This window comes from Pagrus pagrus (assembly GCF_965226575.1).
Source record: "Pagrus pagrus genome assembly, chromosome: 9".
NCBI classification, from domain to species: domain Eukaryota; kingdom Metazoa; phylum Chordata; class Actinopteri; order Spariformes; family Sparidae; genus Pagrus; species Pagrus pagrus.
This window is the reverse complement of record NC_140193.1, coordinates 18,778,720-18,805,735: the sequence shown is the minus strand read 5'-3', so window position 1 is coordinate 18,805,735 and position 27,016 is coordinate 18,778,720. Positions and strand designations below refer to the sequence as shown.

The window sequence follows — 27,016 nt, the reverse complement described above, 5'->3', positions numbered from 1 at the left end:
AATACAAAGAGGGAAAAAGCCTGAGAAGTCGGCAGCCTGGTTGAACCATTTGGAGCTGTTTCGGCTTCCTTTAGAGAGGATTAGAGAAGAAGAGGCTGTGTGTGAGGAGAATTTCAGAGATAGCGGTGAGACAGACGAAGCAGCAGAGCCCCAGACAGGAGCTAAAAAAGGAGGCTTCTGAGGAAAGTGTGTGTTTTTTTAGAAATATCTCTTCATGGGCTTTATTTTTGTATTCATATGTCACCTGGACTATGGACTGTCTGGTCCACTGGTTGACTGACTAACAGGCTGAGAGGTAAGGGATCATCTCTACTTTTAGTGGTCCAAAGTCCCATTTAAGTTACTTTTAGACTTTAAAGTGAGGCTTTGGGAAAGTTTCGCTGTGCTAAAAATACATGCTTTGCAGTATTCTGCATGATTTTTATCTATATGTTTGAAATGTGGCGAATTATTTTTTGATTTACAGAAAAGTGAAGATCACAAGATGACAAATCATTAAAGGTGCAGAAGAGAAAGACCTTCATTGACTGATTTGTTTATGCCTAAACAAACTAAATAAACAAACTCTTTGTTTTCATGACTGAATAAACAAACTGACCTTAAAGGACAACACAATTTCATAGTGTCTCACTTTGTTTGTATGTGGTGGACCCTGCCATCTTTCTAGCTTCAAACAGTGATCTTGGGACCTTATTTTCCTCTGAGAACAGCTTTTTATTCACTTATGGAAAAAGAAATGTTGACTTTGCAGTATTACCTCATTAATATTGTAAATATTACAATTCTGAGTTTGAATTTCTTCTCCAAAACTACATAATGCCCCTTTAATGGTGACATTGCAGCTTTGTTTTTTTTTTGTCTATTAGATTTCTCTGCAACTGAATTAATTTATTTCTATGCTTTCCTTACTGCCGTAACCACTGCACATGCATTAGGTCTCATTGCAATTATCAATATATAATACATTGTTTATATAACTTTAAAGTCATCATCTTCCTGAACACACCTTAAAATCTAACTTGTTTTCATTGCTCTCACATTTCTTTCCATATTTTATTGAACCCTGCAGGCTGAACTGAAACACGAGGAGTCCTGGCAGGGCTTTTTTGGATCACTACTAATCCAAATCAATCCATGCCGTATGTGCTGCGGTTTCACCACATTACACAAACATTTGCTTTAAACAGAGATACCCTATTAAAAAACACCGACTTGATGTCGCTGACAAGGTCGTCCGAGGTAATGGCCTCTCACAAAATACCTCAAAAACCTTGCAGTCAAGCAGCGAGGGTGGGCTCGTGTCCAGAGCTGAGAGACTGATCAAACTTCATGTGATCGGCATCACTGTTTGGATGCCAGTCGCCTCAGCCAGCACATGTTTGTGTTGGGAACATTTTCCACGCAGCCAAAAGAGTGGTGCCAAACAATCTGAGACAACTTTCAACACGATCTGTCGCAACCACAGTGCATTCCTGTGTGTTTCCATTTCAGTGTGTTCACATGGAAAAACAAAAGGGTGTGTGTGATCGCTCTGAGAGAATAAGGTTGCTGAATGTAACGTGGCTTGTTTGATCACCATCTGCGTTAAAGAACATGCTTGTTGTGTGTGAAAAACATAGTCTGTTAATACATTTTTGCTCATCTGTGTGTTTGTATTGGGCCACCGTCTCTGACACAAAGCATCACTGTCATTTCTGGCGAGTATGCACATCATTGATTCCTGTTTACTTATGCACTATTTCATTTGGCTGTATTGAATCTTGCCTTAAGCATGAAACACATTTCCAACTGCGATAATCCAGACTGACTTTGTTGAGGATAAATATAACAGCATGCAGTTCACATTTTGCCTGAATGCGGCTGACAATTACTTATAAATGTCACCGTACCAATTATGCAAAAATCAAGACAGAACGTGTAATTAATGCACTGGATGTTGCTCTGAGGATGATGTTTATTTGATGATGACAAAAACAAAGCTTTTTGGGAGCTATGGCAACGCCCCATGCTCTGATAGCCCTGAGTGATACACCAAACCAGCTCAAGCCCTGCCCCTTTCACGTGATTGGCCAGGCGAACAATTTGCAGCCCACTGTGTGTAGATGGGATAGGTACAGTCCTCAGTGAGAGGAGAGAAAAGGGTGGAAAAGTTTCAATCCTCCTGCTGCTATTCAGTAGAGAACAGGGTTGGAGGGTCACAACTTAGACGAGTCACTCCACTCAAAGTTCAGACTCAGCACTGGATCAGCTTTGGCACAGCCCAAAACATCAAAACTGACTGACTTTAAAGGTGGCTTTTATCCCCTCTCTTGCCTGTTCATGGATGTAATCATGTGGCGGGTAAGTCAGAAGGTCATTCTTATCTCTGAAGTCTGTATTTTATGTTACTGAGTGAGCCTCTGTGTTTTTGCTACCAAAACATTGAGTCATCATATGCTTCCAAGCCTCGGGGCAGGGCTGTGTGTGCGAAAGGCTGAGGCTGTTTGGCCTCGTTGTGTTCACAGATTCCTTCATGTTCAGAACTGTGGATAATACATGAGAGATAAGATGACTAAGTGAGAAGGCCGAGGGGGTTTCTGTGATTAAAAAGCGTCAAAAGAGAGTGGGAGTTGCCAGAGAAGGTTTCCAATGTCAAAAGCAGCTATTCACTGTGAGCTTTTCCTGAAATATGTGCATCTGAACTGGCTCTATGTGAAAGAATATAATACTAAGTTGTAAGAGTGTAGGCTGTTCTTTTCACCGTCTGAGTCACCATAAAAGTTTTTCACTCAGCCTTTCATCCACAATCTGGCAACCTCTTGACCTACAAAATACCATTTCAAAACACTGATAAGATAAAAGAAACAGACTTTTCTCCCCTGGCAGTGCATCTGGACACAGTTTGCGACAGGCCCACGTGCGTAACGCGCACAACAGTCACTTTTACATGAGGCTAATGAAGAGTGAAACTGGGACATCGCAGTTGGGTCTGTGGTCTCCCCTATTAATTAGTAACTTAGCTCGTTCCTGGGAGATGGAATGTTAGACATCTTCCCACCAGAGCGCGCCTGCCTTTGATCGCCAGTGTGACAAACAGATATCAAGCTGTCACCATGGCAACACATGTGGAGGTCTTTATACAGGGAGACAGCACAGGTTGTCAGTGAGGGGTAAGGTGATAGGGACAGATTAGTGAATGGTATTATTCACATATTATTATAATCTGGTTTATTTAGAGAATTGCCATTAATTCATTAAAGGGACATTATGCAGTTTTGGGGAAGATATTATTTTCAATATTAATGAAGTACATACTGGATAAACAAGCTGTACTCAGAGGGAAATAAGGTCCCCAGAACACTGAACACAAATATGAACAAAGTAAAACAGTATGAAATTGTGTTGTCCTTTAAGTTTGTTTATTTAGTGTGTGTTAGTCAATGAAGATCTTTCTCTTCTGATTAAAATGTCTTTCTCAAAACTACATAGTGCACCTTTAACGGCAATTTAGGATCTATATTGTGGCGCACCCTCTCCTGTAATGCCAGGGATGGTTAAGATCGGCGGAGTGATATGAACGATTGTGAAGGGGTGCATCACCTTGGTCGGTGACGAAGTTACATTGAGGAAGTTGTCCCCGTGTTTTTATTCGCACAGCTCGAGCAAAATACAACATCCATTGAATGTAGTGGCTTATCTTTCACGTTAAAGCTGTAAAAATGTCTCCATGTAATGCTGGTGACGTTTTTGAGTCGAGTCAGGTCTCCTCTCCTCTGCGTGATAAGGTAAGATACACGCTGTAGTTCATAAATCCGCCGCACGATGTCGCTCTTTGACCGTCTTCCCCAGCAACAAGAAACCAACACTTTTGCTGTGGGGCGTCCATTAATGCTAAAAACTCACACGTTACGACGGATAACTACGTCTAAAAGTGTGCACACGTAGATGTGAACGAGACACTTACTTCCTCTTTAGTCTCGAGCTCAGTGAGACATCTCTTCTTCGAGCAGCCTCGTGCCTGGAAAGTCACATTCCGTAAAGTTCCTGTGGTTGTGGGACGGATATAGTGTTTTTTTTCTTTTTCCCGCCGATGCCACCTGCCAAGCCGCGGCGAGGAAATGAGACTTGGTACAACTTCAGCATGACCTGAAGCAGCACAGACAGAGACATGTGAGAAATAACTGACCTTTAAACCTCTGTTTCCATTCCTGAGTCTGTCAGAAGCTCATTAGCGCCACGCATTATGCACATTATTGATTCTTAGTGCCATTTCCTCATCTGGTGCTCCATTATAAAACATCCTGCTCACTCATGAAGGAAGCTGGAGCCACTTAATGGAGTCATCTTTTACTTTCATAACAGTTTTGTGTCCATGCAAAGAAAGAAAAAAGCTCATAACAGTCATTCTTTTCCTGTATTTGACAGATGAGTTTTTAATTCAGTAGCCTCAGTGTTCAGCTGTGTAATTAAATCGCCCCCCTCAATAAATAACAGTAAGAAAGGGTGTTGGTGAGGGCCAGGCTCCATGCAGCTAATCTCAGTAAAGTGTGTGGCTGCAGAGCAGGTAGATTTGTCAGTCTAATCAGCTGGCTTGTGCTGCTCCAGCTGTAAATCACATTAGGCCTGAGTGGGCCGCTGCTGAGCCGGCTGCTTTAGGGAGCAGCAACAGGCCACACATTGGTCACAGCCACGCTGTGAAGACAGGATTACAGATAAATATGTTAGGTGTCTGCCCCAGGAAAGAAGACAAAGAGCAATCACACTCCTTCAGTGGCTCTGAATACATGGTTAAGAGCCATCATTAAAGGTGATAAAAGACCATAACAAAAAGGATTAGAAAGTGCTTGAGCAGGTAATTGTCGTCCTATCTGAGACATTGTAATTGTTTAATCTCTAAATGATCCATTACTTCATAATCAAATAAACCCTAAATGTTAAGTCAGTGCTCAAGTTCATCATTTGACAAAGCGCCACACAGTTAGGTGTGCATGAGTCACAGCTGTCATATCTGCTACATACTGTACGCAGCATTAAGGGACAGTTCAACACAAAACGAAAAGGCATATTTTTCCTCTTACCTGAAGTTGGTGTGAGGTGCAGACTTCTGGAGATATTAACAGTACAGACAGCTGCCATCTCTTGAATTTAATAGAACTAGATGGAATTTGGTTTGGAGTGCCCAAAGTGCCAAAAGAATACATTTGAGAAATCATTTAAGAAATCATGACCCAGTTACTCAAGATAATCCACAGACCTTATAGTGAGCAGTTTCATGTCAGAACTATTTTCTTTCTGTATCACTGCGCTGAAGAAAGTGTTCATCTACATCTATCTAAGGTAATTACAATGTCATGTGGCGCACTGGGGCCCCAAAATACCTTTTTCCCATAAGCTAACATTGTGAAAGAAGCTGCTGTAAAACGGGGGATAGTTTTTTTTTGAGCGTCACGAACCCCTGCAAAATGACTTGTTCAACTGTCATAGTTTAAGCCATTTGATCCAATAAAATTGGGAAAGTCTAGAAGAGCCACAAGATTAAATAATTAATTTCTATTCGAGTTAGGCGGGCACTAAACTGGAAGTTAGCTGGCTGAGTTGGTGGAAGTCTCTAGTGTGCATGCTCTATGGGCCACACCATGCAGAAGATCTGGGTAATTTTGCCATTTTGTGCCACTGAGTAGCATTCATAAGAATGAACAGGGCACTGTATCACTGACTTTAATGCATGCTTCCTTCTGCACAGTGATACGGTTGGTGGGTGTAGTTTGGTAGAAAGAAAATAGTTCCTACGTGACACTGCTCACAACAAGGTATGTAGATTATCTTGTGTAACCTAGTCATAATTTCCCTAAAGAGTATTTTTTTTGTTGCTTTGAGCACCACAAGTTCCATTATATTCGAAAGAAGGCAGACATCTCTAGGGATAGCACTACTAGCACTACAGGTAAGAGAACAAGTGTGTGTTTTTTAGTTTGGGGTGAACTTTCGCTTTAAGCAAATCTTCTGGGCACCACATAATCAGCAAAACTACAATGAAATATAACTAAATGTTTTACTGCGAAAGAAGGAAAATTACACAGATTTTTCCTCAAACTATTTGCCCATAACAGATAATATTTAGAGATAACATTGATTTTGTGATAGTTTTATTTAAGATACTAGATTGTGGTTATTTTTACTACTGTCATAGCTTTTGTGATTTTCTTGTCTTAAACGCTGCATTACAGTTCAGAGCTTATCTGCAGTAACTCAACTGTGATTCTCTTCTTCATCATATCAAATCTTTGGGGGATTTTAACATTTCTTTTGTAGCTTCTCAATGCAAAATGTCACAGCATTACCCAAAATAGCCCTGAAGGTAATAAATCTTTACCTGCACAAAGCCTTGCATGTAAAATGTAGCATTTCATGGACTTACATACTATTCATGAGGAAAGCAGCCCTACACTGATCATATAAGTGTGTAAATGTGGCAGAGCAAACGGAAAGGGGGAGGAATAAACAGAAGTTTGATCTCGTGGTACTAAATTTCATCCCAGATGGGGGACGCCATGGGAAACCTGGGGAATGCCAGTCACATTCCCCTGTGCATCTCCCAAGCAGTGTAGCTCACACCCACCGCTTTGTCTGAACTTTAGCTCGTCTTTAATATTTACAGTGTGTATCCGTCGCTCATAGAGGATAGTCACTCTGGGGACTCCTTTGAATGACAGGAGAATTCGAATGGAGCACGGCGGGGGTGTGTCTGGAAATAGAGGCACATGGTAAGCAGATGGTACCTCGGTGATTCCCACATGAGGGCCAACTGGGACAGACTTGGATGTGACAGATGATGTTTCGTAGTGTCTGTCTTCATTTGTGGTCTTGTCTGTCAGAGAGAATGCTTAGTGTCTTTTTTATTTTTGCTGTCAGGTGGTTGAATGAGGATTTTAGAGGACAGTTTAACTAATTTTACTGTCTATGAAGCTATATGGTTTTCTGAATTGTGGCCCTGATGAGGCACTTTACACATCACAAGCCTCTGGGGACACACGCGGTGATGTAATTGTCGTCACCTTGTTTTTTCGGATGCTGTGGGAATCGCAGACCTCGGTCCCTTGTTACAGATGAGTCCTGCTGCCTCTCAGGCGGCCTTTCAGCTGTGTTTGTGTCTTCAGCTTCTCTCTTTGAATCCCCAGTGGCATAGCCAAGAAAAAGTCCCAATCCTCAGCATTGTGCTGCTAGAAAGCAGAAGGGACGGTCACACAAGAAGGAAACCTGAAACTCATCCTGATGCTTTGAATTTGTGAATGGGCAGCAGTGCTGAGAGGACACTAACTTGCCTGTGAGGACGTGGTCTAGGGCTGTACACAATCCTGTGCCTCGCTCTCTCGCTCTCTCGCTCTCTCTCTCTCTCTCCACCCCCCACTCTCTCTCTCTCACACACACACACACAACCACTCATGAACACACACACACACACACACACACACACACGCTCTCTCTCTCTCTCTCTCTCTCGCGCTGTTGTCTGCTCTCTCTCTCTCTTCTTCCAGTACTGGCCAGCGCTCCAGCTGTAGGTGGAGCTGGCTTTCCTGGAATTGTCGGGCAACTTTTCCTGTTGTGCTTGCTACCTCTTGCTCAATCTCTTTGCTTAATGACAGCTCCATTGCAGGATTACTAGGGCTGCGAAGACTTGTGCCATCTGGATGCCACATCTCGACAGCATGCCTGGGTTTTATGGCTGGTGCACTTGTTGTCATAAATATGTTTTCATGATTTAGGTCAGAAGTTTTCCTTCAGCAGAAATGTCTCGGCAGTGCAAAGTGGGGCGAAATCCATCGGTGGGTAAAGTAAAACTGTGTATGAATGGAAGAGCTTTCAGGAGTGCATAATGTACTCGGGGCTGTGATGCAGTTTGCGGTGGCTCTTTGCCACAGTGTTGTTTTACAAGGTTTCTGTAACTTCGGGGTATTTTATACCAAAGGCGATGACATCAGAGGATTAGCGTCTTTGCATTGTGTTTTGTCATACAAAGCTCTTTTATTCATTTTGTATTTAGGACAGCCCGGTCGAAGTAATGACTCGACCTATTTGGCAAGACCTGTGCGAGTACAGTGGTTTGGCTAGATTGGCTAAAAGTGATGTGTGTTAAGATAAAAACATGACAAACAACTGGATACAATACTGGACAATTTAGTAGTTTCATGTGCCACAGGTTGGCTACTCTTGTGAGATGAGTTGAGTTTTTGGCTACTTATATATGCATGAATTACTTAATAATAGGTTTAGACACTTTGAGAAAGTCAGACATTTTAAAGAGAATTATGTCAATGAATGATAAAACACAAACTTAAAACAATGTCTGTGCAAAAAGCCTTGATGTTTCTGTTTAAGACTGCGGGTTTGCATAGCGAAGAGGTCGTCTTTGATAACTTTTAGACACCTGCTTTCGTCGCTTTGTCTGTAAAGAACAAAATAGCAAAGAAACAAAGGCCCACAGATGCATCACAGCCGTCACCAGAGACAAATGCAACAATCGCCTCTTGTCTTATACAGTACAGTGGGATGGCTCAATGTCTGTGAAGATTTGAATAGAATGGAAAGAACAAACCCAGGTCTGTAGCTCCGAGGTAATTGCTGTATCCTCACAACTTCAAAAGGCTACTTGTGTGCCCGACTGTCCTGATAATGAGCTTTTGCCTTCTTCACACATAATGAGTGGAGGTAGGGAGTTCACATAAGAGCGACGCTGTGAGCACAGTGTGTCCACTCGCAGCTGGGGTGTCTGACTGGCCGGGAACAAAGGCTTAGTGTCTGTGATAGTGTGGAGCCCCAGCCATCAGCAAGCAGGCCAATAGACTTCTGCTTGGCTGAGCTGTCAGTCCTCGCTGGCCTGCTGGCCGGCGGACTACAGTAAAGAGAGGAACACATGGGGACAGGCTAGACTATTCCTGAGCCAAATTAAAATGAGACCTTTCTGCATTCTCTGAGTTGTAAGTTCAGCCAAATGGACCAAACAGAAGTCTGATATGTGTGAAATATGCAGACACATGTTGGTTTATGTACATATATGAAAGTAATATTTACATTCATGTTTTCAGGTTCAGTTTGAAATGGAAATCAAATGAAACTCAAGATAGGAATTGAGATTTTAGTTTTTATTATCATAAGCACTTTATTCACTTTTTCCCACATAAACTTCATGTCCAAACCTGGAAAGGGGGATGCAACTAACAATTATTTAATTATTTTTCCATAATTAATTGATTAATCATTCGTTTTATTGAAAATAAAGCTTCAACTAATGATTATTTTTACTGTTGATTTAATTGCTGATTATTTCCTTGATTAATCACTGCATTATTTGGTCCAGAAAATTGTGAAAAATGTGGATCAGTGTTTCCTAAAGCTCGAGATGACATCCTCAAATCTCTTGTTTTGTCCACAACCCAAAGATATTCGGTTTACTGTCATTAAGGAGTAAAGAAACCACAAAATATTCACATTTAATGAGCTGTAATCAGAAATAATTTGACTTTTTTTCCTTAAAAATTACTCAAACTGATTAATCCATGATTGAAATAGTTGGCTGATAATTTAACAGTTGATAACTAATCAATTATTCATTGCAGCTCTGTATTAAATGTCAGGGGGGGAAAAAAGACGCCTGTTATAATTTCCTGAAGCTAAAAGTGACGTCTTTAAATACCTTATTCTGTGTACTATCACGTAAAGCTGAAGTAAAGCTGAAAATCCTCACAACTGCCAAGCTGAAGCTGGAATGTTTGGAATTTTTTGCACTAAAAATAACTTCAGAGAATATCCTATCATTCTGAGTTGCAGATACAGCCCTCTCCTTTTTCAAAGCCGTCACCAATTTCTAACTCATTTCTGTCTCTTTGCAGATAGCTGATCAGCTTCCCTGGATTTCGCTGACGACCCCACTTTGTTTTGCCTGAAGATGGAAACACTGGAGTCGGAGCTGACCTGCCCAATCTGTCTGGAGCTCTTCGAGGACCCGCTGCTCTTGCCCTGCGCTCACAGCCTTTGTTTCAACTGTGCCCATCGTATTCTGGTGTCACACTGCACACCCAGCGAGCCAATTCAGTCCATCAGCGCCTTTCAGTGCCCCACCTGTCGCTATGTCATCACCCTCAACCAGAGGGGCTTAGAGGGACTCAAACGCAACGTTACATTACAGAACATCATTGACCGCTACCAGAAGGCTTCTCTAAGTGGACCTAACTCTCCTAACGAGACCCGGCGTGAGCGAGCCGTGTCCGACAGCGCAGCCATGACTTCTCCTGGCGACCGGGTGCAGTGTCAATTCTGTGAGCAGGACCCTCCACAGGACGCCGTGAAGACCTGCGTCACCTGCGAGGTGTCATACTGCGACGAGTGTCTCAAGGCCACCCACCCCAACAAGAAGCCTTTCACGGGCCACCGTCTAATCGAGCCCTTGCTGGATTCCCATCTGCGTGGGCTCATGTGTCTGGAGCATGAGGATGAGAAGGTCAACATGTACTGTGTGACAGATGAACAGTTGATCTGTGCATTGTGTAAGCTTGTTGGCCGACACCGGGACCACCAAGTGGCAGCCCTCAGCGACCGATATGACAAACTCAAGGTAAGAAATGATGTATAGTTAGAGGAATGCTTGGAGAGTTATGATGCACCGAAAAAAAACTGTCCCTCCTGATTTTAGCCCACAGAATTTAAAGCTTATTTCTACTTTTGTTCAAAACCTCTTTCCAACCTGTACAGTATCAAAGTATCATAGTACACAAGCTTTTGATACAGATTAGATTTCAATTTTGTACAAAAACAAAAGTGAGCTTGTGAGCGGCTTGATTTCAGTGATATAAAATCATCAGCATATTTTAAAACTTTGAGATCGATTATGTTAAAGAAATTTCAATTTATTGGAAACCGATAGCCTCTTGGTTGGTAAAATACGCAGCTCAAATGTTTTATTTTTCCAAGTTAGTTAAGACCAATGTTGAAAACATGCAGATAATGTTAGCAGGCTTCTAGATTATGGCGGTTAAAATGGACATTGTGTAACATTAATCTACAACGTCCAGTAAACTGTCTTTTTGTTGGTCAACAGTGAACTAGGTGATTTTGGCGCTCTAAAGATTTTATGCATTTCAAATCACTCATTGACCTCATAGTTTTGCACCAGAACTGACAGTATTGAATCAAGTAGTAATGTAGATACTCCTGTTGACTATAGTATGTCTGGCTTCGTGCCCCAGCAGCTGCTGATCACAGATTTAAACTCAATCTTTGAGTTGTGCTTATCTATTACTTTCGCTGCTTACGAATGCCGAAAGCTAAACTTAATGAGATTTGAGAAAAGATTTTTAACTAATAGCGTTGAACAGTTAGTTGTAATGGCAATATAGCTGTTGCGTTATCGAAATAGCAGGAGCTGCGGTTTTTAAAATATTTATATTTGATATTTTTATTAAAAGTAAAATGTGTCACAACATACCTTTATAAATTAAGCATATTCACATAGACTAAATGTTTTCCCTCACAATACCAATTCAGATACCTGAACTTTGATGGCTGATATGAGTACCATTCTGATACCAGTGCATAAAAAATGAATATATATTAGGCTATGTTTTTTAACAGATGTATACTACTAACCCAATGTTAATGTTATGTTAGGAATGTTCTTAAAGCTACCCATGTTACACAAGTATGGACCACAAAACGTTTCTGGAGCTTCACAACAAAACAGTGTTGCAGCATCCTCCTAAACTACTGAGGTAGATGGGAAGATGTGGAAAGCTCATCGAGTGTAATCCAAGTCTCTGGAAGCCCCAAGATCCCAAATTGATTTGAAAAGATGTTATTTTCACCCTTTTTTATGCCGAAATCTTCACTGTAGCTGCAGAGTTGAAAGTGTTAGCGCACACCCTGTCTGAAGTGGTTTCACAAGCTTGAATGCACATATAGGGTGTAAATATTGTACTTTTTAAAAATCATATTGAGAGACTACTGGGACTTTCGGAGACTTGGATTACATCTGATGAGCTGTATGGAGCCATTTTATGTTTTTTTCCGTTGTTTTTGTAGCCTCCATCTCAGTTGTTCAGGAGCTGCAACGCTGCTTTACTGTGAAGCTCCAGAAATGTCTGGTGGACTACTTCACCTCACTTTCAATCGGGATGGGTAGTTAGTATGGGTAGTTAATGACTTCCTTTAAGGAAATCTAGAGTGACACTTCACACACACTATACTGTAAACTCTCTTAAATAAACAATATAAAACACCTATACTCTGCTACCTCTAAAATGTCTTCCTTTTACAATAATGTGTGTGTCTGCTGATATTCTATATATTTCTTACTGTCAGCAAATCCCACGAAAAGACCTGTGTGTCTGTGAAGCCAAATCTCGATATAGCATATTCCTCTTTGCCATAGACCTTCATTGTTTTCCAAAAACACATCAATGAGACGCACCGTTGCACTTGGTGACATGTTCCCTCATTGCTATGAACATGGGCACTGTTATGTATTTTGAGTCAGTCCCACATAAACTGTAAATACTCGCTGAAAAGTCGCAGACTAAGACACTATTTACATCTGTTTGAGAAACAACACAGCCCAGTTGTTTAAAGAAGGTATCTTGAAAGTATATTTATCATGACTTGTTGTTAAGGATGTTCAGAATGGGCTCGATGCTTGATTTTGATCTCAGTATTGGACTTGTTTACAATGAAAAATGTAGAAAACTGCCAGCTGTATCCTTGAAACCAAATGAATCATAAGCTTTACACAAATAATCTAAATGGAGTGAGGAAGAGGCTGTCTCCCTCTCCTGCTTAAATAGAATGACACCCAATGCAAGAGACTGCTTTCACTATTTTAGGTTAAGTGGAACTGCTCACTTTCAGCAGATGGGCTCTTATCAATAAGGCATGAGAGGAAGCTGTTAGCTGGAGCATCTAAAAAGGTGGCTCTGTATTCTTTCCTTTTATAAACATGAATCAGCTTCTATCATCAGAGTGAGATTTTGGCTTAGCGAGGTCACAGTGTCGGTTTCTATCTCGTCTCAGGCAACCTCACGGGATCATTTTATAGTCCACGTCAAGACAATTGTGGAGCTTTATTGTGAAGCCTCTGACACGGAAATAGCAAGTTAGCTTTGACCTACTGTGTGAAACTACATTTAGGAAAAGTAAGTTATCTCAAATCATCACTATTTTAGCTTAGGAACATGTCTTTATTATTTGAGCTTTGAGTTCACCCTCGAGTGTATCCTGAGAGTAGCCTTGCATCCACTGCATGAAATAGAAATGAAGCCCTGCTTTGTTGTTCACCAACACTGACAGTGTCCATGCATGACTCACAAAGGGAGGGTTTACTGTATCACAGGTTACACTGGAAACCCTTTTGTGCCCGATCCTCTCTTTCACAATGCTTAGTCACAACGTGGATGCAAGCAGTTTTGCAAAGATGGCTCCGAGGACCAGTCTTAACTTGTCTCCTTTGTTTGATCATGCTGTCATTGTGCAGAAACCTTCTGGCCGCTTTCTCTGTGTGGGGCGTGATCGTTCACACCAGGAGGCCGACCAGGTGATCAGCATCATTTCTTTGATTCCACATTAAGGGAGAGATTTAGTTATGGGAAAACACCTAAACCTCTCTAAGGCTTTTCCAGGGATTTGTCCTTTGAAAAACAACAGACAGAGAGTGAAAACAGGTCAGCCACATGGTAATGAGACATGTAGTAAATTATAATATTCAGTTTTGTCTGTGCAGTAGTATTGTACTGTTTTTTCTCTTTTAATAAGCACAATCTCAGAATCGACAGCAGAGTGTTGGGCTTGAGATGAAGAGAGTCCTTTATCTTCTTAAAGACTTACTCACTATGATCTGTTTTTCTCTTTTGATGTCACACTACAATGGGAAACATCCTACCAATACGTGTTTTTGTTGACCTCATATTGCATACACGTAGATGCATTGTTAGAACTGACATAAGGAAACAGCAATTCCCATCTTAGAGAGAAATTGTTTTTTTTCTCCTGGCACGCAGGAAAGGACCCAGGTGGCGTGCAGCTGAGCTTGTTCATAGTTGCCGTTTTTTCCAAACACATGTTTACAGTCATAGTGCCTCCCATTTCTCAGAAATTCCCACACAAAGGGATATTGTGACATTGTAATGGCTGAGTGTGTGTGGATGTGTGCACAAACATGTATAATGCAGTAATTTCTTCAGTCTGGCATTGTGTGACCTGATCCTGCTCTGGCATTGTATCTGTTAGTATCTATCCATCATTTATCTCAATTTATTCTCTTTTATGGTCAGAGGAGTGGCCGGAGCATATCCCAACATGCAGTGGAGGCAAGGGAGAATAACTATTTGCCCATTGCATGCTCAGGAAAAACCTCAGGTTGCCAGTCTGTCGCAGGGCTTATATGTAAACAGACAAAAACACTCACAGGCCATTTCAAGTTTGAACTGAATTTGAGTCAAATGGCTCTAAGCTGTGGGAAGAAACTTGTGTAAACACAGAAAGAACATGCACATTTCCCAACAAAAGACACCAGGAGTGAGTAAAAAAAAAGTAAAAAATAGATAGAGTCATGTCAAATAAAAACATCCTCGCTTGGAAACAATTTAAAAAATACTGTATTGATGTACTGTATCATGTGTAGGTAGACATGGACTCCAGGGTGCTACTATTTTGGTCGCACATGCACCCAAAAAACTGTCAAATGTGACTTAACATTTTTATTAGGTGCTCCTTTTGAACAAATGTTGCTTATCTTCTTCCTGGAGACTTCACTACATTTAAATATGATTAAATTAGTGTGGCGGTGCAGTGGTTAGCGCTGTTGCCCCACAGCAAGAGAACCATATTTCGAGACCTGGCTGGGGCAGGGCCTTTCTGTGCAGAGTTTGCATGTTCTCCCCATGTCTGCGTGGGTTCTCTCCAGGTACTCTGGCTTCCTCCCACAACCCAAAGACATGCAAAAAAGTTATGTTAATCGGTTACTAAATTGTCCGTAGGCGTGAATGGTTGTTTGCCCTATATATCAGCCCTGTCATTAACTGGCGACTTATCCAGGGTGTTGCCCAGTGTCAGCTGGGATCGGCCCGAGCCCCCCCCGTGACCCTGAAAAGGATAAGCGGTTTCAGATAATGGATAAATTAAATATCTGCCAAACCTCCATATTTTAGGTTGAGTTTGATTTATTCATTTGAGTTTGTTATACACTTTGAAACTTTATTTTTAAACAATTGAGGTCATCACAATTTCTTAAGTGTGCTGTGATGTAAATAATTTAAATAATGTGGTAAGAAATTAAATTAAATCGATTATTGGGTCGAGCTAAATGAAAAGGTTAGCGTGCACCAGTGCAATTACTGTAAAAAGTTAGTCTGAAACCCTGTGGACTTAATAGTGGCATTTTTTCAAAGCAGTAAAACGTTCAACACTTTCACAAACACAATATTTTAATATGACTTTGTATTAAAACAATCCTGCAATTAATGTTCCTGAAAAAATCCAGCAGCACGACACATAACAAATGTTAATAAAATGGTAATAGTGGGGTAAAATAAAGACGTAATACTTACAGTAGTAATAACCAGGCACCAGTTAATAGTTGGTAGATCCAGGTAATATCAGACTATAATTTACATCACAGTGTAATAACGGGTAAACATATTTAAAGATGGCAACATGGCAAAAATAATTAATAATTGTCTATATTTTGGAAACAATATGGTAATCTGCTACTAACTACAATATGGTTATACCAGTGCAGTATTAGAGCCTACCACCAGAGTAATACCTTCAAAATCACATGGAAATTCTTGTCAAAACAAAATTGGTAATTACCATATTATAATGCTCAAACCAGGTTCATGGGTAATACTGGACAGATTACATGTTGAATGCCGTGATTTAACACCTTGAAACACTTAATTATAATAATCCTGAGTCAGAGCTGCAACATGGTATCACTAAATTATTACCTCTTTATTATTCACTATTACCATGTTATTATCAAACTGTAACGTAAAGTGCTACCAGAAGTCCAGAAGGAACACCAGAACATCATGTTTGAAATCATCATGTTTGAAATGCAGCAGGTCCCTTGGACCTGCACCTTTGTCCTGCAGGATCAGCACATCCTCAACTATGAAGGTTCCTCTTCATCTGCTATAATTTACCTATTATGAAAATGTACTAGTCAGCAGACCAGCTGTACAATGTATGGCTAACCTGTTTAACAGAATCCAGCCTCTGCATTGTTTCCTTGGAAGGCTAAATTTGTAAAACAGGTTTGAAACCTGCATTCACTCCCACACTGACTGATGAGTCTTTTAATAGATCTTTTCACAGCTGACATTTTGACTTGTCATAGCAGGTAGCTACTGTATTACGGTATAATTTAAACTACTACTATACTATATTTTGTGAGACTGGTCAAGGTTTGTTTCATTTAGTTAAACAAACCTTATTTGAAATTATGATCAGATGAGAGTACACAGTAGGGCTGCAACTAGTGATAATTTTCATTGGTCGATTTTGTTTTCCAATTAATTGATGGGTTCTTTGGTCTCTAAAATGTCAGAAAATGGCAAAAAAAAAACAGATAGTAGATAACAGAGTATATTTGGACAGTAGAAAAGCCCTCCGACAAAGTAAAAAATCCCAGACCTGTAATAGGGCCGGTGGTTCACAGGATGAAGTGACAAACTCTGACAATGGATCCGATTTCTAATGTTGACACAGGATAAAACTCCGAGACCTGACAGTGACCTGTCAGGACTGCGAGAGGAAGGAAGGCAGACTGGCCAAAGCAAAGGTGTGGGACCAGAAGCATTCACGTACAAAAGGAAGCTGCTATTCTTTCCTCTCATCAAGTTTAAATGATTCTGGGAAAGAGATTTCCATTAGAGAGAGCTGCCTGAACACATGAGGGGTATTAATGCTGCAGGAGAAGCCACATTTTAGGCTGATTTAGAAGTACAACACACAGAAAGGTCAGCAGATATATTTGGCTCTATCAGTTTGATTAATGTGTTAATGTTTCATGCATCCATTTTAAAAGTTTTGTACTCACCTTTGCCGTACCTGCAGCCCAGAATCTGAAATGGCTTTCATCACTTTCCTTCTTCATATAAATAAATAATACCTGTGAGAGTGGTGAAATAAAGCCTTGGCTATTTTAGTACACAGTGACGCACCTACCTTATGAAATCATAATGTGAAACATCCAACCTGAAAGAGGTCTACCGACAATTTGCTAAAAGCCTTGCATCTTACAGGCCTTTTGTTTTCCGTTTGTTCTCTTCTTCTGACTATTTTCAGTAGTTTATTTTTGATCAAGTGAATTCAGGCATGATGCTCACAGTTATATTTCTGGTATTTGTGAAACTTTTTTTGAAGGGGCGAATTTGTGCTTTCAACGTATGGAGAAGAATTGAATATTAGATCCGCCTTGGATTATTTACCATTCATCTTCAGCTTCCACTTCTCTGTCCACAGATAAACAACATGATATAAAATATAGAAGAAAACACAAATAAAAACATGTGAAAGTACACACATTCACAATGTTGACCTCTCAAACATTATTTATATATATTTTTCTGAAACCAAATGTTATATTACAAGGGTTTCAAGGCTGTGTCAGTATTGTTTTTTTCACCATAATAGTACAGATCCATCGTACGAAGGCATATTAGGGCCATGTACTATACCTGCAGTGGATGACCTAATTAAATCCTGTTTTGCAATCGGATTTAGCAATAAGGAAATAAGAGTGATTTTCCATTCACATAATGTCCATTGTTTAAGCATTTTTCCATTTTTATCTGATTCAGTGAAAAACATATGCTTCCTACAGCGTCATACAAGACGAATAATTAAGAATTTACCATAGCTGGGTGCAAGTGTGCAATCAATTCACACCTCTGTTTTCAATTTTATCACCACAACACTTTTGTTTGAATTTAAGTAATGGATAGCACGCTTAAATCTAATTACACAATAATCTTTTATTTAAGGAGAGTTAACACTTACTATCGGAAGATATTTTGTACTACCACAGTACACCGTCATCATGCTACCCAATTACAGTAAGAGATTAAGTTTGAAACATAAGCCTTTGATCTGAGTCAGTGATTAACACAGCCGGGGTTTACTTGTCCAAATCACTGGCAGATGCTCTGCTAAGCTCCGTGGCCTCAGCAGGCAGTATGATGGGATCTCTGGCACACTGGGAGACTCGAGGCTCCACACTCATCAGAGCCCAAAAATGTGGCCAGTCATATCCAGAGGCAGCCTTGTGTGTCCTCTCGTGTGCCCATTACACCCGGGCCAGATATGCTCCTTAGGTTCCCATTCAACTCACTCCCCTCCAAGATTTATTCAGCTGTTTACAGTGGGATGCGGGGGGTCAGTGTGCATCGAAATAACTCATTTTCAATTTCACTTTGCAGCAAGCCTTGGATTCCAACCTAGGCAGTCTAATCAAGAGGACCAGTGATTTGGAAAGTCTGATGGGCAAACTTATCCAAACCTGCCAACATGTGGAGGTGAGGTTGTTTATCTGTTCCCTTTCAGGTGCAGGCTCCTCGCATCTGTGGCATTTCATGGGCAACAACTCATTAAATTATTAACACAGTGATGAATTACTGTATCTGTGAGTTGCTTTTCATCATGTCAACAAGATTAAGTGCTCATTAGTGTATAGATCAATCATGTCTGTAATATGCATACAGTTTGCTGTAAAATCTAGTAGCGTAGACCAGATATGAATGCATGGACTTGGAAATAAACCTATAAAGTAGAATGTAATAAAGCATGTTCATGGTATTTTGTTGCATTTATAATATATAGCAGTCTATGGGCTAAGACTATGGGCTTCCCATCAGTCAAAGCTTGGGAAAAGGCACCCTCTCACCCCCGCTTTGTTTACTTTATTAGTTTTGCTCAATTCCCACGATTCCTATAGGATCATAATTATGTCATTTGATCCTATAGACACTTAACTGTTAGCCAAGACTGTCTAATAGAGCTGTTTTACATAACCGGACTCAACCAAATACATTTAAAAAATGTCCTTGAGCAGGGTGATATGGTCTAACAATAATACTGCAGTATTTTAAGGCTATCCACCTATTCCTAGCCCCCAATTTAAGTCACTTAACCGGAAGCAGCGTTTTCCTCTGTGACCTATCCAGTGACCTCCACTCATTGACGTAAACACCAAGACTGGTTGATAAAATCAGACATTACAATATTTTTTACCAAATACCTCAATATTGATCTCCTGAAAATATTGTATGGATAAATACAATACAATGTTTTGTATTTGGTTCATTATCTCATTTCATTAAACATTTATAAATGGTCCTTGCTTGACATTTTAAAAAAGTCAGCAAACAGTCTTGTTTTGGTACATTTGACTGTTACTGTCTTAAAGATGACTCATGACTGTGTGCCACAGGTTTATTAGATTTGTCGTGATCATGCATGTGTTTAGGATGAGAAGACAAACAAACAAACTGTAAACAAGGTCAACTGTCTGCCAAACATGAGAAGGCAGAATTATCCTCTAATGTGGTTTTCCTGTCACATGGGGTTTATATCAAATTAACTGTGCTCACAGTAATGTATTTAAAAATATATAATTCAATCAAATGTGCCTGCAGTTGTGCAGCAAAAAAAAAAAAAAAAAAGGCAGATGAATTTCAAAACACTGTTATCGGCTGTCTCTTATCTATATTTCTGTCCTGTCTAGGTAAATGCGTCGCGACAGGAAAACAAGCTGCTCGAGGAGTGTGACCTGCTGATTAATATCATACAGCAGCGGAGGCAAATCATAGCGACCAAGATAAAGGAGGGAAAGGTACTGTTGTCACCTTTTGTTACCTTGATAACCTTTGTTTGTTTGTTTATCACCTTGTGCGTGTTGATAACCTTCCCACCCCACACAGCCGACAAGCCAGCTTACAACTCAACAAAGCATGCTGCTCTTATGAGAATACAGTGGTAACAAATCTTTGTTGTTGTTAAGTAAAAGTCTTATGTCTTCAAAATGTTACTCTAAAAGGTGAAGCTTTTTAACTTCTGACAGAATCAATAATGCATTTTTCTTCCTCCAGATAAAAAGTTTCATCCATAAGCAATAAATCATAAGCTTACTCAGTCAGGGTTTTTTTGTAACAGCCTCCCTCACTGGGTACCTGCCATTACTGAAGTCATGTCACTAACTTGATTTCTCTTCCCCACTTGTTCTTCTGTTACACAACATTTTAGCATGCCCCAGATCAGACCCGGTTTGTGCCTCTCGTGTATTAATGTTACATTTGAGTCACTGAGCTCAGCATTCGATTTCCTAAAAATAAAAGCTCAGTGATCTCTGAAAAACCTTGTTCATTCAACATCACTTACTGCTGCTCTGAAGGTATTTCCAGAATCCTCAAAGGTGCTTCTGATGATTAGGATGAAGAAATATGGATAAAAAAATATGTTTAACCCATTTCCGAACTTGCGATTCTTTTCATAAGCCAAACAAAGATGGTAGCCGACACAGAAGGATGCTCTTGCTAAATCTAAATTTAAAAAATGTTTTATCATTTATTTGGCATATTTATTTATATACTGTATATATACGGTATATGTGTGTTTTTGGCCTTGCCAATGATGTCTTTTTCTGAACCTTCTAGACCTTTGAATTGTTCTAAAACTTGCTTTTACCCACTCAATTATTATATCCACGTCACTGATGATTATTTATCAAGAATCTAATTGAGTTAATATATTTTGTAAAAGTACCAACAGTCTTCCCTACAATATTGTCCCAATATCAATATTAAGGTATTTGGTCAAAAGTATTGTGATTTTTGATTTTGTCGCCTAATCCTAACATTCATCAAGTGCTTTTGAGGAGATTTCGATCATATAGCGATAGCCTAAAATATATATTATTTTAAGGCCATATAGCCTAGCCCTATTAGAAAGTTTAACAAAAACAAAACATTATCTTGTGTAAAATGTAGATCCGTTGGATTGCATCATAATTGCATCATGAGACATGTTTACTGTTTCTTATTCGGTTCACTCTCAGTCTGGTCACCTAAATGATGATGTCTTTGGAGCTACTGACTAATCTTGGAAAACGTATCCATAATTACCATCAAAGCCACGTAGACTGGCTTTAAGAACTCAACTTCAAAACCTTTTTCTTTTAAACTTTATAAATGTTTGAGTTTTTCTGACAGATTGTTTCGTTTCTTAAACCCCAATGGCTGTCATTTTTAGTTGACACACAGAGGGGAGCGTGTCATTCTTTGAACTCACATATAATATCCCAAATTGAGGCTTGCAAGTCTTAGTTGACAGTGATGAATTTCTAAATCTACTGCATTCTAATCAGGAAATGTTTACTTATTTAATCTATCTTTAATAGTAAACATGTTGCTTAGCCTAGAAGCTGTTTGCACCGAAATCCTCACCAGCCTGCAGAGTTTATTGTTACCGTGCTTGTTTTTAGTATTTTTGGCCCCGTGTCCATACATTTGATGTGCATATGCTGTGCCACTTGAATCGTTTCCCTTCCTTTTCCCCTGTTAGGTGCCATTAGAGAGGCAATGGCATGCTGTGTCAGAGTAAGATCAGCCCTGCTTCCTGTGATAGCCTCTCTGGAGGAGCACTCTTTCCTTCCTCGCCCTGTGCCTCCTGTCAGGTTCTGAGGTTGCTTCCAGCCACTAAGCCAACGAGGCACATAGGAGGGTCTGGTTACTATGGCAGTGTTATGAGGGGTGTTTCATAAATACACCCTCAATGCCAGTATAGCTCTTAGAACAGGTTGAAGCTCGCAGTCTTGTGGGTGTTAGACAACTCAAAAATCCAATTGTCAAAGGTTTAAATCAGATTTTCTTCAGCAGGATTTTGTAATTGGCGAGATTAAATCAAATCTAGCATCTGGCAGGTTGGTGCTTTGTACAGTAGGTAGTGCATTTGTGGGTTATTTATCAAGCTTTTCATTCATGAACATGCATTTTCTTTCTCGTGCCCAGGCTATACGGCTAAGGAAACTAGCCCAGCAGATAGCCAGCTGCAAACAGTGCATCGAGAGGTCCTCCTCCCTCATCACTCAGGCCGACATAGCTCTCAAAGAGACAGACCAGACTCGTTTCCTCCAATCAGCTAAAAACATCTGTGAGAGGTGAGGGAGAAACTGTGAACAAACAACTGATATGGTGAATAAAACTGTCACCATCTAATCATGCACTTCTTCATTACAGAGTGTCAATGGCGACAGCATCATCTCAAATCCTGTTACCAGAAATTAACTTGAACGACACCTTTGATACTTTTGCTCTGGATTTCACAAGAGAGAAGAAAATGTTAGAAAGCTTGGATTACCTCACAGGTGAGTGGTGGTCTTACAAGTTAAGCACACCATATTGCATTGTGCTAATCTCTCTGTGTATACTGCCAGATGCAGGCCAGTGGCCAGAATAAAATGTTGGCATTGTACGTTTCTGCAAACCACAGATAGATTGAATTTGTATGTTTCAGTGGTTTTATATCAACATTTCTAGACTATGTATCATATTACGTTCAGATTACATGTGAGCTGACTTCCTCATTAGCAGGAGAACAGGATGGTGGTAGCCTGACAGCTAGACGAGACAGCTGGTTGAGACCACTGTTTGCTTCCTGTTTCAACTGAAAAACCTGCATATTTTTAGCAAGAAGTTGAGACATTTTCCAGTCTTCTTTGTGGCAACCAATCCTGGTATTTTGAGGGTGCAGTGTGTAGGATTAAGGGGGATTTAGGAGGATCTAGAGTGGGTCCTTTTGTAGTCCACTATGTTGCTTCACCAGCCAGAATGGTCAAACCAAACAATGGCTCTAGAGACGTCCTTTAGCATTTTTCATGTTTTTATTACCTCAACAAAGGAGGTTGTGTTTTCGCACGTGTCGGTTTGTTTGTTTCTCGGTTGTATTGTGAGCAGGATTACACAAAAACTACTGGATGGATTTCCAAGAAACTTGGATGGAGGATGGGTCTCGGCCCAGAATAGACCCCCTCAACTTCTGGTGTGGCTCTGGATAAAGGGATGGATCAAGGATTTTTTTTTGTTATTTATTTTTCAACTAAAAACATAGGGTGTATTTAAGAGGCTGGTATCTATGAGTGAGTACAATTTGATGCACATTCAAAATAAAATCTGGATCTAGTGGATTTAAATATGCTTTATTTGAAATTGAATTAGGCTTGCTTGAATTAAAGGGGCTGTTGGGCCTTGGTGGAGGTATGCTGAGAGTAAAGTGAGAGTCATTCTAGTTGGCCAGTGTGGTGGAGGGCGAGGTGAGTGGTATTTCATTGGTTGCAATCTGCAGCCTCACTGTTAGATGCCACTAAATCCCACACACACCTTTAAGTCAAAATAGTATAATTTCCTAATCCCAACCAATTTCTTTTATAGCCTAAACCTAACCAGACGTCAAAAAGCGTTGCAAGAAGTTTCAACCTGTCAGCAGTTTGCAGAAATGTACAAGGTCAACATTTTATTCTGGCGATTAGGTTCGTCAGATGACATTTGATCAGTTTTTTACATGCACTCTAATTCTTTTCAAGCAAACAACCCATTTGAAATTGTCCTCACTTTATCCTTTGATAATACATTCATATAATTTAAAGGCTTCGGCATTGATATAATATATTTCAACTGTGCTTGTCAGCAAGTGGCAGAAAACACAAAAGCTCACAAACAGTTGAGCTTTATTTTCCACTAAATGAAACAGGTTTGATTGTTTATGCTCAGGCGCCCGTTGTGCAGCGTGAGTTTAACTCGGCATGGGGGCTGTAGCTATAATAGCAGGAGGAATTGTAACCCTGCTTAATTACACTCGTCAGGATAAAAACAACACAAATGGATGGGGCTTTATACCACCACTGGTCTGAGCAACACATTGTGTTTTCTGTTGTTTAGTTTGTTATTTAATGTTGTTTGCTTTCATTACTGTCTGAGAACCGCATCTGTCTTTTGTTTTGGGATTGCAGCACCAAATCCACCAGCAATCCGTGAGGAATTATGCACAGCTTCATACGACACGATCACAGTTCACTGGACATCAGACGACGAATTCTCTGTTGTATCATATGAACTTCAGTACGCCATCTTCACCAGCCAATCTAACGTTGTCAGTAAGTCTATATGCAGCTCTCTAGTGGGAGTACGGCATTATGTTTGGGGTGGGGAAACATGACAATGATGCAGGGATTTGAAAGGGTTTTCAATGGAGGACTTTAAATTGCTTTGGGGCTATGTTACAATATCCAAACATAATAGCTGCAGCAGAGGGGAGCTCTGTCCTGGCTCTTATGGGTAATGAGATGTTAGCAAAATACACTGCAGTGTCTAGGAAGGGATATGGGGAAAAAATAACATCTCAGTCGGAGCGGATTTACATCCAGATGCACATCATAAGCTCGATATTATCTTGGGGTTGGAATGAGCAGCAGGCTGTTTGAATTGATTGCTCTAACAAGGTCACAACATGCTCGATCAAGCAATTTATTCTCATCTGCCTCAGTGCTCAAGCACACTTGTGCAGACTTATTAAATGAGTCAAAATAGCAGCTATAGATTGAAACACTGCATACAATTATGCTGTATTGTGTCTCTTCTTGGCTTCAAATGCTAAGTGAGCATTTGTGACTCAACATGATGTTCTTTGTCAGTGATACTCTGTCTGTCTGGGCTGCAGGTTTGTGTAACTCTGCTGACAGCTGGATGATTGTACCAAACATCAAGCAGAATCACTACACTGTGCACGGGCTCCAGTGTGGCACCAAGTACATTTTCATTGTGAAGGCCATAAACCAGGCGGGAAATCGCAGCAGTGAACCAGGGAAACTCAAGACTAACAGTATGTCAACTTTAGCAACTGCACAGAATTTATTCTAAAAATATAATCCAAGAATATTGTCATGCATATTAGAAAACAGCAATATTCTTTTATATTTCTCTTTCTTTAAGGTCAGCCATTCAAGTTGGACCCAAAGTCAGCTCACCGGAAGCTCAGGGTGTCCCATGACAATCTGACAGTAGAGAGGGACGAGACGTCTTCCAAGAAGAGCCACAGTCAGGACCGCTTCTCTAGCCACAGCAGCTACGGTGTCACAGGGAACGTCTACATCGACAGCGGCCGCCATTACTGGGAAGCTCTCATAGGCGGAAGCACATGGTAAATATAAGTTTTCAGCATGGCCCTTAGGATGGCAGGATATGTTTAGTGTTCGGTCTGTTACTTTGGTCCAGAGTGAAATATCTGAATGGATGTGGTATTATTATAGTGTTGGATAGATTGCCATGAAATTGTGTACATGGCAAGAATCTGCACACTGTATTTTGCTCCCACAATGATTTTTTTTAAATGTCTTTATTTTTTACTGTTGGTGTGCAACATTATGATCAGTTAGATCTTCTTCAGTCAACTAAAGAAGAACAGTACGCAGTTTTTTTGTTTGTTTTTGTGCATTATTTATGCCTAGTTGCTTGTTTGGCTCGTAAGAGTCAACACCATTGAATATTGGAGTTACAATACTAGAGATCTGCTGGTATTTATGAAATCTAATTGTTTTTTTATTCTCCATTGGGCTTCTAGGTTTGCAGTGGGCATTGCATACAAGTCAGCACCAAAACATGAGTGGGTCGGCAAAAACTCTGGGTCCTGGGTGCTGTCTCGATGCAACAACTCGTGGGTGGTGCGTCACAACAGTAAGGAGATGCCCATTGAGCCATCACCCCATCTGCGGCGCCTGGGAATACTGTTGGACTACGACTCTGGATATCTGTCTTTCTACGATGCTGTCGGCTCTCAGCACTTGTATACGTTTGACATTGCCTTTGCTCAGCCAGTCTGCCCTGTGTTTAACGTGTGGAACAGGTGTTTAACAGTCCTCACTGGGCTGCCCATACCTGATCACTTAGAGGGAACGGACTACCACAACTGACCAGACCTGTATCAATGGACTTCCTTTGTTGACCCAAAAAGAGACCAGACTGCACCTTTACTGTGATGCCCACATACTGTTGTCAAAATGAAACAGTAACTGAACAACATGCAATAAATGGCCCAGGTGGTATTTCTGATCAGGCTTAGGATGAAATTAATTGGATTTATTGAAGAAATTATTTACAAGCATCTGTTGATGTTTTTCTTTGCTTTGCACATTTATGTACATTACACTGCTGGATGGTTTTAAGGGTTTGCTTTCAGTTTGAGATATTTTCAAATAGGCTTCATATTTTGTTTTTACTGCTAAATTCATATTTCAGGCTTTGCCAGTCATGCTAGGGTCATGATAAAACTTTAAGTGACATGCGGAATCTTTGACTTTAATTTTTCTGGAAGGTTGTATTATAGGTTATTTTAAATGTTTTGGAAGATTTTTTTAAATCATAGCACTTTGAGACGTTGTCACTATAAATGTACTTTTAAGCCACTTGTACCATAATGCAAATGTTTCCTGGACATTGTTTTGTAAAGGAAAAGCACTTGAATAGATCCAATAACAATAGTTAACAACAGTTTCACTTCAGTCAGCTCAGCAATGTTCAAATATTTATTATCTGTAAATGCTTGAGTATAGTTCAGCATTATGGGATTATTCATCTCCTCATTGTAGCAAGAGCTCAGCACAATTTTCACATTTAAGTTTAACTCTGACAAGATGTAATAAAAATGACGTCTTTTGATTATCTGTGTGACTCGTCGTCTTTTTTTTAGATGCACTGCTGGTTAAAAATGTGTCTCAGTGAGATAATAATTTAATACACTGCACACTTGTTTACACTCATTTATACTTGATCTCTAATTAAAGCTTGAACACGCTCTCACAACACCACAGTGAAAAGAAAACACCACCAGCACAGAAGAAAGTGTTGCTTTACAGGACTCGCTCTGACCCACGCTGAGCCAAAATACAACCTCTGACAAGATCCGTTCTGACATCCCTTTTTGTTCTGGAGTAACGTGGCTTGAATTC

At 40.2% G+C, this 27,016-nt stretch overlaps 1 protein-coding gene across 7 annotated transcripts in view; it reads left to right on the top strand.

Annotated features, from left to right (window-relative positions):
• mid1 (midline 1) overlaps window positions 1-26,731 on the top strand; it is a 29,120-nt gene extending 2,389 nt beyond the window's left edge. The window contains exons 1-11 of one of the 7 annotated variants that reach the window (XM_084361158.1): window positions 92-295; window positions 9,867-10,588; window positions 13,496-13,555; window positions 18,444-18,539; window positions 19,748-19,855; window positions 22,029-22,177; window positions 22,257-22,384; window positions 24,026-24,169; window positions 24,733-24,894; window positions 25,005-25,212; window positions 25,633-26,731. In XM_084361158.1, coding sequence (XP_084217284.1) covers window positions 9,923-10,588; window positions 13,496-13,555; window positions 18,444-18,539; window positions 19,748-19,855; window positions 22,029-22,177; window positions 22,257-22,384; window positions 24,026-24,169; window positions 24,733-24,894; window positions 25,005-25,212; window positions 25,633-25,981 — 2,070 coding nt within the window. In that variant the 5' untranslated portion in view covers window positions 92-295; window positions 9,867-9,922 and the 3' untranslated portion in view covers window positions 25,982-26,731. Of the gene's footprint in view, window positions 1-91; window positions 296-2,008; window positions 2,341-3,567; window positions 3,765-3,821; window positions 4,150-7,614; window positions 7,803-9,866; window positions 10,589-13,495; window positions 13,556-18,443; window positions 18,540-19,747; window positions 19,856-22,028; window positions 22,178-22,256; window positions 22,385-24,025; window positions 24,170-24,732; window positions 24,895-25,004; window positions 25,213-25,632 lie in introns of those variants that run through there. The other 6 variants (XM_084361157.1, XM_084361156.1, XM_084361159.1 and 3 more) reach the window with 6 other exon arrangements.
• Window positions 26,732-27,016: the final 285 nt, after the last annotated feature.